At 53.8% G+C, this 12,924-nt stretch overlaps 3 protein-coding genes and 1 non-coding gene across 4 annotated transcripts; 3 read left to right on the top strand and 1 right to left on the bottom strand.

The window, feature by feature from the left end:
- Positions 1-1,322: 1,322 nt before the first annotated feature.
- N0V96_001272 lies at positions 1,323-1,404 on the top strand. The gene has a single exon. It is a non-coding gene; the product is annotated as a tRNA-Arg (tRNA).
- A 1,227-nt stretch (positions 1,405-2,631) lies between these two features.
- On the top strand, positions 2,632-3,708 carry N0V96_001271 (uncharacterized protein; the record flags this gene model as incomplete). Its single annotated transcript, XM_065756189.1, has 1 exon — positions 2,632-3,708. The coding sequence occupies one exon, from the start codon at positions 2,632-2,634 to the stop codon at positions 3,706-3,708; it is 1,077 nt and encodes a 358-aa protein (XP_065615429.1).
- Positions 3,709-3,839: 131 nt separating this feature from the next.
- Positions 3,840-5,495, bottom strand: N0V96_001270 (uncharacterized protein; the record flags this gene model as incomplete). Its single annotated transcript, XM_065756188.1, has 4 exons — positions 3,840-4,126; positions 4,197-5,015; positions 5,068-5,122; positions 5,190-5,495. 4 exons carry the CDS (start codon positions 5,493-5,495, stop codon positions 3,840-3,842), a joined length of 1,467 nt encoding a protein of 488 aa, XP_065615428.1.
- Positions 5,496-7,037: 1,542 nt separating this feature from the next.
- Positions 7,038-11,266, top strand: N0V96_001269 (uncharacterized protein; the record flags this gene model as incomplete). The annotated part of the gene is made up of 3 exons (XM_053192088.2): positions 7,038-7,216; positions 7,288-9,489; positions 9,541-11,266. The coding sequence occupies 3 exons, from the start codon at positions 7,038-7,040 to the stop codon at positions 11,264-11,266; spliced, it is 4,107 nt and encodes a 1,368-aa protein (XP_053050696.2).
- Between the last annotated feature and the right edge of the window lie 1,658 nt (positions 11,267-12,924).

The following is a 12,924-nucleotide window of genomic DNA, read 5'->3' as shown; positions in this document are numbered from 1 at the left end:
AAGAGCGAAGATCAAGCGAGCCATCTATGTTTCAATAAATTAGCTCTTAACCAGGCGTGATCGTGACAAGGCACAACTCACCTTAATTCTATAGGGCATAAGAGTGAATTATAGAGAACGTTTTGCCTCGTGAAAGTGTAAAAGAGTAAGGTTGCGAGCCGATGGGATGAGTTGAAGACAATCGTAGGATTTGACAACTTGTCTATTATATAGAGTCAACGGGTTCCTGTTTCCGAACGCGGGACGCTCTTTAGCTACTACTTTCCCGAAATGGCTGTTTAGCTATGGGGAAGTCATGATCGCTGGCGCAGATTGATTATGTGCCCCACTACCACAGGGAGTTGCAAGCCAATTCGCAGCGCAATCGTGAGGTGACATGACTGAGTCGTAAACTTACATAGATCAATAGCATGACGATCTACATGGCTGAGTGAGCTTGAGCCAACCACAGGAAACGATAGTTCTCGCTAAAGTCGCATGACTCTCTTGTGAAACTGCTTCTTCAGGTGCAACAGTTCGTTATTTTCTTACCGCTTCTACAGAAAACAGATAATTAACAGCGTAAATCCCACTATGCGGCAACAAGTCTGCCGAGTATAAAATAAGAGAAATCAAGATAGGAAAGTCGCTACGAAGACGGGAACTGAGGAGAATGCAGTGTCAGTAACACCATCGTCAACGAATCTATAATCGTACCCAGGAACGAAATAGTATAGATACGTCTAGAATTCAAGAGTCTTGCCTTGTTTTTTTTTTTTCTCTTTTTCTTTTGGATTATGATTTCTCGAGAACTACTAAATGTACCGCTGCATCGGCGACTCATTTCGATGACGCCCGAGAAACCCCTGGGCTGAGAGTGATTCAGCAACAAGCCCGCCATTCAACTCTAACTCGTCATCTAGAGCCTAGGAACAAGCATCAGATGCAAAGGCAGCAACTCATGCGTAGCTATGCGCTTAATCGCTCCAAGGCCATCGCCCACTGGCATATTAAGACATCAAGGTTGGCCACGGCCGCCGGAAGGCTTGAAAGCCGTTGGGTGCTGTGAGTTTGAGTCAACTGTATCCAACTTACTATTGGCCAAGTCCTCGGGTTCTTTGTAGTCGCTAGTTGATGGAGTGTCGATCTACTCACAATGACTCACGGGATCAATGAGCACTAGCTATTAAGTGGTTTGTCACTGCGATTACCGGTCTACGTCCATGACAGCCGTGCTGCTCAAAATGCCACTGTTGGAGTGGCTATCACGCGGGAGGGGAGGGAATATGAACGGAATTCCGCCTCCCAGTCGTCAACATCCGCTCGAGGATTCAATCAATCATGGCCGGTTGGCCCAATGGCAAGGCGTCTGACTACGATTTATCAGTTATCAGGAGATTCTGGGTTCGACCCCCAGGCTGGTCAGTATTTTTGATTTTCAATGCGGGATTTCCGTCTTTGTGTGTTTTTTTATGGCGCTTGTGGACGCGGGCGGCGGGCCCGGTAAAGTGGATCCTTTTCGGGGCAGGTTTTTGGGGTTCTTGCCGGGATTGGCTGGTAGTTTTTTTTGGAGCAGTCCGTACATCGGCCGGGTGCGGAGACGGGGGTTACGGGGGCAAGTTTGTAGAGTCGGGAGGGAACGTGGGGGTTCCGTTCGACTTGCAAGGGCGACCGGAAAGCTCCTGGTCCACGGATACCTTGTCTCATACACTCGTGTAAATAGGCTCCGAGCTGTGAAAGAGGGTCAGTCGGATGTAATTTGGCTCCTATGTAATGCTGATCAATCGATGCTGGAGTTGCCATGAGTTGCCCAAGGTAGAATCCTGCCAGATAAGTATCTCCTACCTTTGATACGCACTTACGCAATAACTTGACCTTTTCCAAAGACTAATAGATAGTGGGATGTTGTCACGATGCCATTGGTTAATACGTGCAATTCGTTCCCAGATACGGCAAGCCTTTCCACACCTCATGGTTGGCGCCCCCTGGAACTCTAAAAAACAAAGCCGGAAGTGAATTCGGAAGACATATTGCTTCAACAATCACCAGAGACGGTGAAGCTCACGGTGCACTCTGCGATGTCTGCATCACCTCAGCAGTTGGAGCTTGTCCTGTATGTAAATTACCCCTCCCACCGGCGCGGTCTTCGGATAGCTCTTGTTTACCGTAGGCTGTGGCCTATGCCGCCTATCTATGCCCCGAACCCCCGGTCAAAGTTGCAATCGCACTTGTTATCCCAAAGTTTAATAAACACCGTTTTCTCCGACGAGCCTATTCGTACCGCGGCAAGTTCTTCAACTGGTAGCGAGTACCGATAGTCGGGCACGTTAAGATCAAGGCGGTGCTTTAATCGGAAAGTTCCATAACCCCTTCGGTCACTTTTTGTACGAGGTAAGGTATGGTGGCCTTGGAAGGAAGATACGAGAGGAGGAAGTTGGAAAGCTGCTGCGAGTCATGGAGCTATGCTTGCTGCGATGGTATGTTTCCACATGTCATCGGAGGGGTCGGAACTGTTCCGGCAGCGCTGCGAATGGTATTATAAAGAAGCTCAGAGTGAAGCTCAACGATCGATTTCAAGTCAACGGTGATTGCTATATCCCAAAGCACAATATCAAGAGTAAATAATCATTATCGCAGTAAACGACCCCCAACATGCCTCTCCGCGTCCTCCTCACCGGCGCAAACGGCTTCATAGCCCAACACATTCTCGCCCAATTCCTCGAAGCAGGCCACTCCGTCCGCGCCGTCGTCCGCTCCCAGTCCTCTGTCGACCAGCTCCGCAAGACCTTCGCCTCCTACCCCTCCACGCAGCTCGACTTCGCTCTGGTGCCCGACATCGCCGCCCCGGGCGCCTTTGATACCGTCCTCGTCTCCGACCATGCGCCCTTTGATGTCGTCCTCCACACGGCCTCGCCCTTCAACTTCCGCAAGGGCAACTCCAACGCCGACTTCCTCGACCCGGCCGTCAAGGGCACGACCGAGATCTTACACGGCGTAGTGCGCAAGACGCCGACCGTGAAGAGGGTCATCGTCACAAGCTCCATGGCGGCTGTAATCGACATCACCAAACCCCCCATCTCCGACCCGGTCAAGATTTACAGCGAGAAGGATTGGCTCGGCGTATCGAGGGAGGACGCAGAGGCATCGACGCACCCGGCGATACCCTATGTCGCCAGCAAGAAATTCGCAGAAAAAGCAGCGTGGGCCTTCCTCTCCTCCGACGCCGAACCAGAACCCTCCTTCGACCTCGTCACAATCTGCCCGCCCATCGTCTACGGACCCCTCTATGACGTCTCGGCGACGAGCGCCCCGCAGAACCTCAACGAGAGCAACCACATGCTCTACCAGAGCCTCTGCGGGCCGTCTCTCACCTCGGACGCGCCGGTCCCGCCCGAGATGCTGCACCTGTACGTCGACGTGCGGGACGTGGCGCGCGCGCACTTGTTGTCGGCGACGACGCCTGAGGCGGGCGGCAAGAGGTTCCTCGTGAGTCCCGGGGGCGTGTCGAACCAGCAACTGGTGAATATCCTGAGAGAGAAGCTGCCGCAGTGGGAGGGGCGGATACCAAAGGGGGACCCGGCCAAGGCGGCGCTGGCGGAGGGCATATTTGGGGTTGATGCGTCGTTGGCGGAGAAGGTTCTTCGGTTGGAGTATAGGACGTTGGAGGATACCATTGGGGATCTTGCGGTGCAATTTGTCGAGCTTGAGAATCGGGCAAAGGCTGCTTGAGTGGCGTGATGATGTTGGATTCATTTGTATGTACTATGTCTTGACGAGACTAGACTATCGGCACAAGTCTCTGACTAATGCCTTCTGAACAACATTGAATAAGCCTGTTGTCCGCCATCGTCCTGGACTCTTCAACTTTTGCCAAACTGCAGACTTTGCGTGTAACAGTACGAATGAAGGCCGTGTTTGCCCATCTCGCCCCCATGACCGCTGTCCTTCATGCCGGAGAAGTAACCCCCGTGGTGCGGTATCTCGGGAAGGTTGATAGCGACCGTTCCCGCCTCCACCCTCCGGGCAAGGCTCTCGGCACGGCCTAAATCACGGCAGTAAACCGAAGACCCGAGACCGGCGTTGGCCAGGTTCACCCGCTGGAACAGCTCGTCTTCCTCTGTCCAAGATAGTATGGGTACAATCGGGCCTGTAGAGATAGTCAGCATGAATACCTTGTGCCTGAGAGCAGAACGATGTGTTTCCCAGCCCCAAGAAACTTGGGCAAGGTTTAGTGGACGCACCGAATTGTTCTTCCTTGACCAAGATAGAGTCATCGGGAGGCTTTGTGACAATGGTCGGGGGTATCCAGAAGCCTTTGGAGTCTTGGGGATGGTCCGCAGCAATCATATTGAAGCCGTTCTTCTTGTAGTGATCAAAGATATCCTTAACAACGTCGTATTGCATCTTGTTCGAGACGGGACCGAACAAGCTGGGCGCGTGTGCGTCTTTAGTGATGACGTATTTCTCGGCAACCGCGCTCTTGAAGGCATCCAGGAACTTTTCATACACCGAGTCGTGGACGTAAACTCGCTTCGTCGCTACGCACATCTGCCCGGCGTTGAAGAAGCATCCTTGCGCGACCTGTCCTGCCACCTTTGCAATATCAATGTCGTCCGTCACGATCGCCGCGTCGTTACCCGCCAGCTCCAAGGTCAGACGCTTAAGAGTCTTTGCGCAGCTCGCCATGACGCTCTTGCCTGTTGCAATGGTCCCTGTGAAGCTGATCTTGGCGATGCCTGGATGCAGGGTCATTGCGATACCCAGGTCGACGCCGCCGTTGACCACCTGTACGACACCGGGAGGGAAGACGTCGATGAGCAGTTCGATGGACTTCATGACGGAGTACGGAGTAAAGGGGGAGGGCTTGACGATGATGCAGTTGCCTGTGATGAGCGAAGATGCCACTTTAATGTTTGACAGGATGAGAGGGAAGTTCCAAGGACAGATAGCCCCTACGATGCCCAGTGGCTGATGAGTGGCGACAATCTTGATGTTCTCATCCTCGAAAGTAATTTCATCTTCGAGGTGAACATTTGCTGTTGATTGTGAGCATGTGCGAGCCAACTCAGTGAACTGGTGAGGGCATACAGTAGTACGAGGTCTGATTACAGGTATTTGTGATTTCAATGTCGGCCATGAGACTCTGTATGCCACAAGCCATCAGTATCCTCATTATTGGGTTGACTTCATGATAAAGGATATGGTATTACCGATTTCCCCGTTTCTTTCATGACGATTTCTTTCAGCTCATCCTTGTGGGTGGTATAAATGTCAACAATCTTGCGCAAGTAGTCAGATCTCTCTTCGATGGAGGTCTTGGACCAAGTCTTGAGGGCTTTTTGTGCGGCCGCAACGGCTTCCTCGAGATCTTGCGTCGTGGCGAGGGGAGCGTCCCAGAGCGGTTCCTCCGTGCGGGGATCTGTGCATTGGTGGTGGTTATCGCTCCCACGGCGCTGGCCATTGATGATGTTGTAGAACTTCATGTTGTCCACTGTCAAATCTAGCAGATATCCCATGGTGACGAAAGGTTCTGATGAATGCAGATAGGCCAGCTTAAGAATAGACGTGTCGGCAAAGTCATGTCTACCCTCTACCTCGGTCATAGCAACGTCGAAGAGCCAAGACGTGTCTCAGCCGGCATAGCTGGAACGCGGCCGAAATGCCACGCTGCTACCTGTTCCTGCGGAGAAGGGAGGGGTTCAAGCCATCGGCGATGTCAATCGGCCTTAGGCGTTCCGGATTTGGTGCCGGGCTGCTGACACGGCGGGGGATTTAGGTTTGACGGCAGTTGAGATAGACAAAGATGGAGCCGCGGGGGGCCTGCAATAAGCAACTTTCCCCCTTCTTCAGCCCGCATTCTCTGGGGTAATCCATATGGTCTTGGAAGGATTGGCCGGGGATCGGGGTAAAAGAGATGTACGAACGACTGGGGATAGATGACAGAGTTGGTGGAGGAGGTTTGTCAGCGCCGGAGTGTTGATGAATCATTCTCGGTGACGGAGGGCCGGGATGCCCGCCTGTCATCTAATCATGACCTCCATATTGTCGGTGTATATCGGTGAGTTTCGGTGAGTCTAAGGTGAGTCATGGTAGACTTGGTCGAGGAGCTTGTATTGAGCGCTTGCTCCCTTCCATTCCTTGTGATGGATCACGTGCCGACCTATCCCCGTTCATGCGCACAGAGCCGCATAGAATCTCTGGATGTAGTCGACGCGTTGAATCACGTATGAAAATATAGTGTATGCAGGGGTTCAAGATGGGAATCGGTGCAAGATGGAACGAATTGCATGTCTGGCCCTTCTCGCGATGCAGGGTGGAAGATGCCGACCAAGGGGAAACGGAGCCGGCCGACAGAGGGGCCGCTGGTGAACGGCATGAAGCGCAGCGGGGCTGCACGGATCCCTCAGTGCGCCTGGCTCCCACTGAAAGGCGATGTCTCAGTGGCGGGGAAGCACCGGCTTCAGTGGGGAGGAGGGGGAATACCGATAACGATAACGCATCCCACCAAAATCGCAGATGCAGATTGGCGGGATCCGCTGATAAGCTCAAACTTGGGCCCTCTGATTCGCCAGACGCCCGTCGCAAACCGCAGCCAACATGTCAGCGACACCCGACAGCTTTTGTTTTGTCTTGCCACAGCAATCACTGAGCACATGGAAAGCAGAAACCAGAGGGGAAAGACGCACGTTGATATTTGCAGGATATCTATTTTCGTGGATGTAGACGTGCGGACTGCAGTAAATAGACACACACATATACACAAGTACGACAGACCGATAGGTGGTCCCTTCTGCAACAGACAACACTCTCCTAGGTACCTGCAGAGGCTTGGCTCAACCTGAATTAGCATCGTCTTCGCCTCTCTTTCTGCAATAAAGCTGCGGGGTTGTCTCTCTCCCGCCATTCTAAGCGCACCTACACCCTTTTCCCTTTCTCTCTTTTCCCTCTTCCTGCACCCTCTCCTCTTCCTCCTCCCAAAAGACGCTCCAGAGCCGTACTAAGAGTTTACCTGATATCATATCTCACTGTGAACTGGTGCTCGACAGCTTCCTGGCAATATGGCGCCCATCGCCATCTCTCCTGAGCGGGATGTTGGGCCTTTGAACTCGCTGACAACCAACTTCGACGATACCATTCGCTTCTACCTCAATGGCACTCGGGTCGTGATGGACGAGATCGACCCCGAGGTAACTCTATTGGAGTACCTGCGAGGTATCGGTTTGACGGGAACTAAGCTGTATGTCCAGGCTCTGGCTTTCTGGCGCGCAGGAGATTGAAGTAATCATCACATGCACTAACACTCACCAGTGGATGTGGCGAAGGCGGTTGCGGTGCCTGCACCGTCGTCATTTCCCAGTTCAACCCGACGACGAAGCAAATATACCATGCGAGCGTGAACGCCTGTTTGGCACCCCTAGCCAGTGTCGACGGCAAGCACGTAATCACCATCGAGGGTATCGGAAACACAAAGAGGCCACATCCCACCCAGGAGCGCGTGGCGAAGAGCAATGGCAGTCAGTGCGGTTTCTGCACCCCTGGCATTGTCATGAGCTTGTACGCTCTTCTGCGCAACAACGACTCGCCTTCGGAAGAAGATATCGAGGAAGCCTTTGACGGCAACTTGTGTAGGTGTACCGGCTACAAGCCTATTCTCGAGGCCGCGCAGACCTTCAGCGTCGAGAGAGGATGTGGAAAGGCGAGGACGAACGGTGGTTCGGGCTGCTGCATGGAGAATGGCAACGGCGAGAAGAAGGAGGGTGGATGCTGCATGGACAAGGCAAAGCTCGACGACCAACCTATCAAGAGATTCACGCCTCCCGGCTTCATCGAATACAACCCTGACACCGAACTCATCTTCCCGCCTGCTCTTAAGAAGCACGAGTTGAGGCCGCTGTCATTCGGCAACAAGAGGAAGAAGTGGTACAGGCCGGTCACTCTTCAGCAGCTGCTCGATATCAAGAGCGTACACCCCGCCGCCAAGATCATCGGTGGAAGCACCGAGACACAGATTGAGGTCAAGTTCAAGGCGGCACAATACCCCGTCTCCGTGTTCGTCGGAGACATTGCCGAATTGCGACAGTACGAATTCAAGGATGACCACCTAGAGATTGGAGGAAACGTCGTCTTGACAGATCTGGAGCACATCAGCAAAGTGGCAACTCGTCACTATGGCGACGCTCGTGGCCAAGTCTTTGAAGGTATCTACAAGCAACTGAAGTACTTTGCTGGCAGACAGATTCGCAACGTCGGTACCCCTGCCGGTAACTTGGTAACTGCATCGCCCATCTCAGACTTGAACCCAGTGCTCTGGGCAGCCAATGCCGTCTTGGTGGCCAAGTCTCAGAGTGAAGAGACCGAGATCCCCATGTCACAGTTCTTCACAGGATACCGACGTACAGCACTTCCTCAAGACGCCATCATCGCGTTCATCAGGATACCCGTGACAGCTGCCAAGAACGAGTTCTTCAGAGCATACAAGCAGGCCAAGAGGAAAGACGACGACATTGCCATCGTGACCGGCGCTCTACGGATCAAGATGGACGACGATGGCGTAGTGACCGAATGCAACCTCATCTACGGTGGCATGGCGGCTATGACAGTAGCTGCGAAGAACACCATGGAGTACTTGGTGGGCAAGCGCATTGCTGAACTGGAGACCCTCGAAGGAGCAATGAATGCCTTGGGAACCGACTTTGACCTGCAGTTTAGCGTTCCTGGAGGCATGGCTTCGTACCGAAAGGCGCTGGCCTTCAGCTTCTTTTACCGTTTCTACCACGACGTTATCGCCAAACTCGGTGGACAGAGCGAGCATATGGATATCGAGGCGGTTGACGAACTCGAGCGTGGCATCTCTGGCGGAACCGAAGACCACGGCGCGGCTGCTGCGTACGAACAGGAGACCGTGGGCAAGTCCAAGAGCCACGTTGCCGCCTTAAAGCAGGTCACTGGAGAAGCACAATACATCGACGACATACCGGTGGCGAAGAACGAGCTGCATGGCTGCTTCGTGCTGTCGACAAAAGCTCACGCAAAGATAAAGTCGATTGACTACTCTCCCGCACTGGACATGGCTGGTGTCGTAGATTATATCGACAAGGACGACGTCGATTCGCCTGAGCAGAACCGCTGGGGTGCTCCTCACTTCGACGAGCTCTTCTTTGCCGAGGGTGAGGTTCATACCGCTGGTCAGCCCATCGCCATGATTTTGGCTACTTCAGCCTCGAGGGCAGCTGAGGCCGCACGTGCAGTCAAGGTCGAGTATGAGGACCTGCCATCAATCCTGACGATCGAAGAAGCGATCGAAAAGGACAGCTTCCACAACTACTACCGAGAGATCAAAAATGGTGACACTGAAGAGGCATTCAAGAACTGCGATCACATCTTTACCGGCACGGCGCGGATGGGTGGCCAGGAGCACTTCTACCTCGAGACGCAGGCTTCATTGGTAGTCCCCAAACTCGAGGATGGCGAGATGGAGGTGTTTTCCAGCACCCAAAACGCCAACGAGACGTAAGTTCACTCCTCATCAATATCTGTGCTCTTTGTACTAATAGCTTGCAGACAAGTCTTTGTTGCTCGGATGACGGGCGTCGCAGCAAACAAAATCGTCGTTCGCGTCAAGCGACTTGGCGGTGGCTTCGGAGGCAAGGAGACGAGGTCAATCCAACTCAGCGCTCCGCTCGCGCTCGCGGCAAGAAAGACCAGGCGGCCGTGTCGCTACATGCTGACGAGAGAAGAGGACATGGTCACTTCAGGGCAGCGCCATCCGTTCTTAGGCAGATGGAAGGTCGGCGTTAACAAGGACGGCAAGATCCAAGCGCTGGATCTTGACGTCTTCAACAACGCGGGCTGGACGTTCGATTTGAGCGCCGCCGTCTGCGAGCGAGCAATGTCCCACTCGGACGGCTGCTACAAGATTCCCAACGTCTTCATCCGCGGCCGGCTGTGCAAGACCAACACCATGTCGAACACGGCCTTTAGAGGATTTGGCGGACCTCAGGGCATGTTCATTGCCGAGACTTATATGGAGGAGGTTGCGGATCGATTGGGCATGCCCGTAGAGAAGTTCCGTGAGATCAACTTCTACAAGCCGCTGGAGCCGACGCATTTCAACCAGCCCCTGACTGACTGGCACGTACCATTGATGTACAGGCAAGTCCAAGACGAGGCAAAGTACGAGCTGCGGAGGGAGCTCATCAGGCGCTTCAACGACGGCAACAAGTGGCGCAAGCGTGGCCTGGCCATCATCCCGACAAAGTTTGGTATTTCCTTCACAGCCCTCTTCCTGAACCAGGCAGGCGCTCTCGTGCATATCTATCACGACGGATCCGTCCTGGTGGCCCACGGTGGTACAGAGATGGGCCAGGGATTGCACACCAAGATGACGCAGATCGCCGCACAAGCTCTCGAGGTGCCGTTGGACAACGTCTTCATCTCCGAGACGGCGACCAACACGGTGGCCAACGCCTCGGCGACGGCCGCGTCGGCCTCGTCAGACCTTAACGGCTACGCCATCTACAACGCGTGCGCGCAGCTCAACGAGCGTCTAGCGCCTTACAGGAAGAAGTTGGGACCTGGCGCGACAATGAAGGACTTGGCGCACGCCGCGTACTTTGACCGCGTGAACCTCTCGGCGCAAGGATTCTATAAGACGCCCGAAATCGGTTACACATGGGGCGAGAACCGGGGCAAAATGTTCTTCTACTTCACGCAGGGCGTCACGGCGGCCGAGGTGGAGATTGATACCCTCACCGGCACATGGACGTGCCTCCGGGCCGACATCAAGATGGACGTCGGGCAGTCCATCAACCCGGCACTCGACTACGGCCAGATCCAGGGCGCTTTTGTTCAAGGCTTAGGCCTCTTCACGATGGAGGAGTCGCTCTGGCTCCGCAATGGGCCGATGGCGGGTAACCTCTTCACGCGGGGACCGGGAGCATACAAGATCCCCGGGTTCCGCGACATACCGCAAGAGTTCAACGTGACGCTGCTCAAGGACGTGGAGTGGAAGGACCTGCGGACGATCCAGCGGTCGCGTGGCGTGGGCGAACCGCCGCTGTTCATGGGCAGCGCGGTCTTCTTTGCGATCCGCGACGCGCTCAAGGCGTCGAGGGCGCAGTATGGTGTGGCGGCGACGGTCGGGGAGGACCGGGAGGGGGATGGCCTGCTCAGGTTGGAGAGCCCGGCTACACCCGAGAGGATCCGGCTAAGCTGCGAGGATCCGATTATGAGGAGGGCCAGGGTGCTGCCGAAGGAGGGGGAGAAGAGCTTTTTTGTAGCCATTTAGCAACGGGCGCCAAGACATTTTTTTCGGTTTGCATGGGCTTCGCTCTTGTTTTCTTGGAGGGATTAGGTGCTCAAGAGTCGATTATTGGTGTTCAATCCGTAGAGAGACTGGCGAACCTGAAGAATACTACGATATATTGTGCTACTTCATACAATTCTCCTCTGGTCGTATTGTTTAGTTGTACTGCGGACTCCCTAGGAGAGCAATGCGTCACACGATCTCGAATGCGCCCCCAAATCGCCAAGTCTCGTGAACACAGAGAGATGGGATGATGAGGGGGAAGACTTTGGGGCCGGGGTGGCCGGGGCGATGGATGAAGCAGCACGAACATGGAAGCGGTAGTGATTTTCCCTCAGCTGGGAAGCCTTAGACCAGGGCGGCCGAGGGGAAAGCAAGAGAGTGCGAGAGGGAGAAAAAAAAAAAAAAAAAGACACCTTGGGCCGAATGGCGGGCTGTGGTTTCATACTTACATTACATTGCATGCTGCAGGCGACTGGAGAATACTAATTCGTAGCCGTTGGGCTTTCTTTCCTTTCTCCTTTCGCTGCCGTTGGAGCGCAAATTGACTAGGTACACTAGTAATACTGGCTGAATCGTTGGAGTCTGGTGGAAGATGGGACGAAGGACCACTTGGTTCGCGGCGTATCCTTAACATTTTCGAGAGCCAAGAATTTACCGTTTGGTTTGATGCGACGGTGGTGATGGAGCTGCCCAGGGGATTTCGGGAACAACGACTAAAGATAGCTCGTAGGGCAGAAGGGAAGCTGCATTGACGGGTGGGTTCCTCTAGCAATGTCTGTGCCATGCGTGCTGGTGTGATATCATTGCTTTGAATTGGCAGATGATTGACCGAGGTACCTTTCGTGAAATGTCACCGAAGTTTTTGAACGTGCGTGATGAGGCCTTCACCGAGGTAAAAGGTGACAAGTCGGAATGAAGGAGAAGGCGGGGAAAATCAAATCACACACTCTCTCTCCTTCGGCATCTCTCTCTCTCTCTCTCTCTCTCTCTCTCTCTCTCTCTCTCTCTCTCTCTCTCTCTCTCTCTCATGCTCTCAATTTACTCGTCTCATCGGGCGACGTCCGACGGGTTGGGTGAGGGGGATACCTTATTACATGACGATTACTGGTCGTAACCCACTTCTGCCCAGCCGCGCCCAGCCTTGGATTCCTTTGCCGTGAGTCGTGATTGACTAACAAGATTGTAGCTACAAGACTCAGAGATAATTGAAACGGTTTCTCATGATCGAGTTGGATTAGTGACAAAGTATTGAGTGAGTGAAGGTCGAGTGAGATGACGAAGTAGAAGTAGCATCCCCGCCTGGGGTCAGGTACTTTCGACTACCAGGAACACAACAACATCGATCTTGCCTGTCTTGTACTCGTCCCAAAGGCTAATGTATTGAAGTGGGTGGGAAGGAATGCCGGGTGCTCAATTAGCCAACCCACTTCCCATGGCAATTGGGTACGGATACGCACCTGGCCGTTGTCGCTTTTTTCCCTTTTCCTTTTCTGCGAAGCTTTCGGCCAAGGTACCAGGTTGGTTCCCTCTCGCCTGGCTCGCCTGGTTCAGCTCCCATCCCATTCCCTTGGGACCGATTTGCTCATTGCGCCAAAAGCCCGCACCCATTTTTTCTTCTTCTCCATGCGACTGTTCTG

This window comes from Colletotrichum fioriniae, assembly GCF_027942845.1.
Source record: "Colletotrichum fioriniae strain IMI 355084 chromosome Unknown scaffold_1, whole genome shotgun sequence".
Taxonomy (NCBI): Eukaryota; Fungi; Ascomycota; class Sordariomycetes; order Glomerellales; family Glomerellaceae; genus Colletotrichum; species Colletotrichum fioriniae.
The sequence above is the reverse complement of the archived record's forward strand: the minus strand, read 5'-3'. Positions and strand labels throughout refer to the sequence as shown.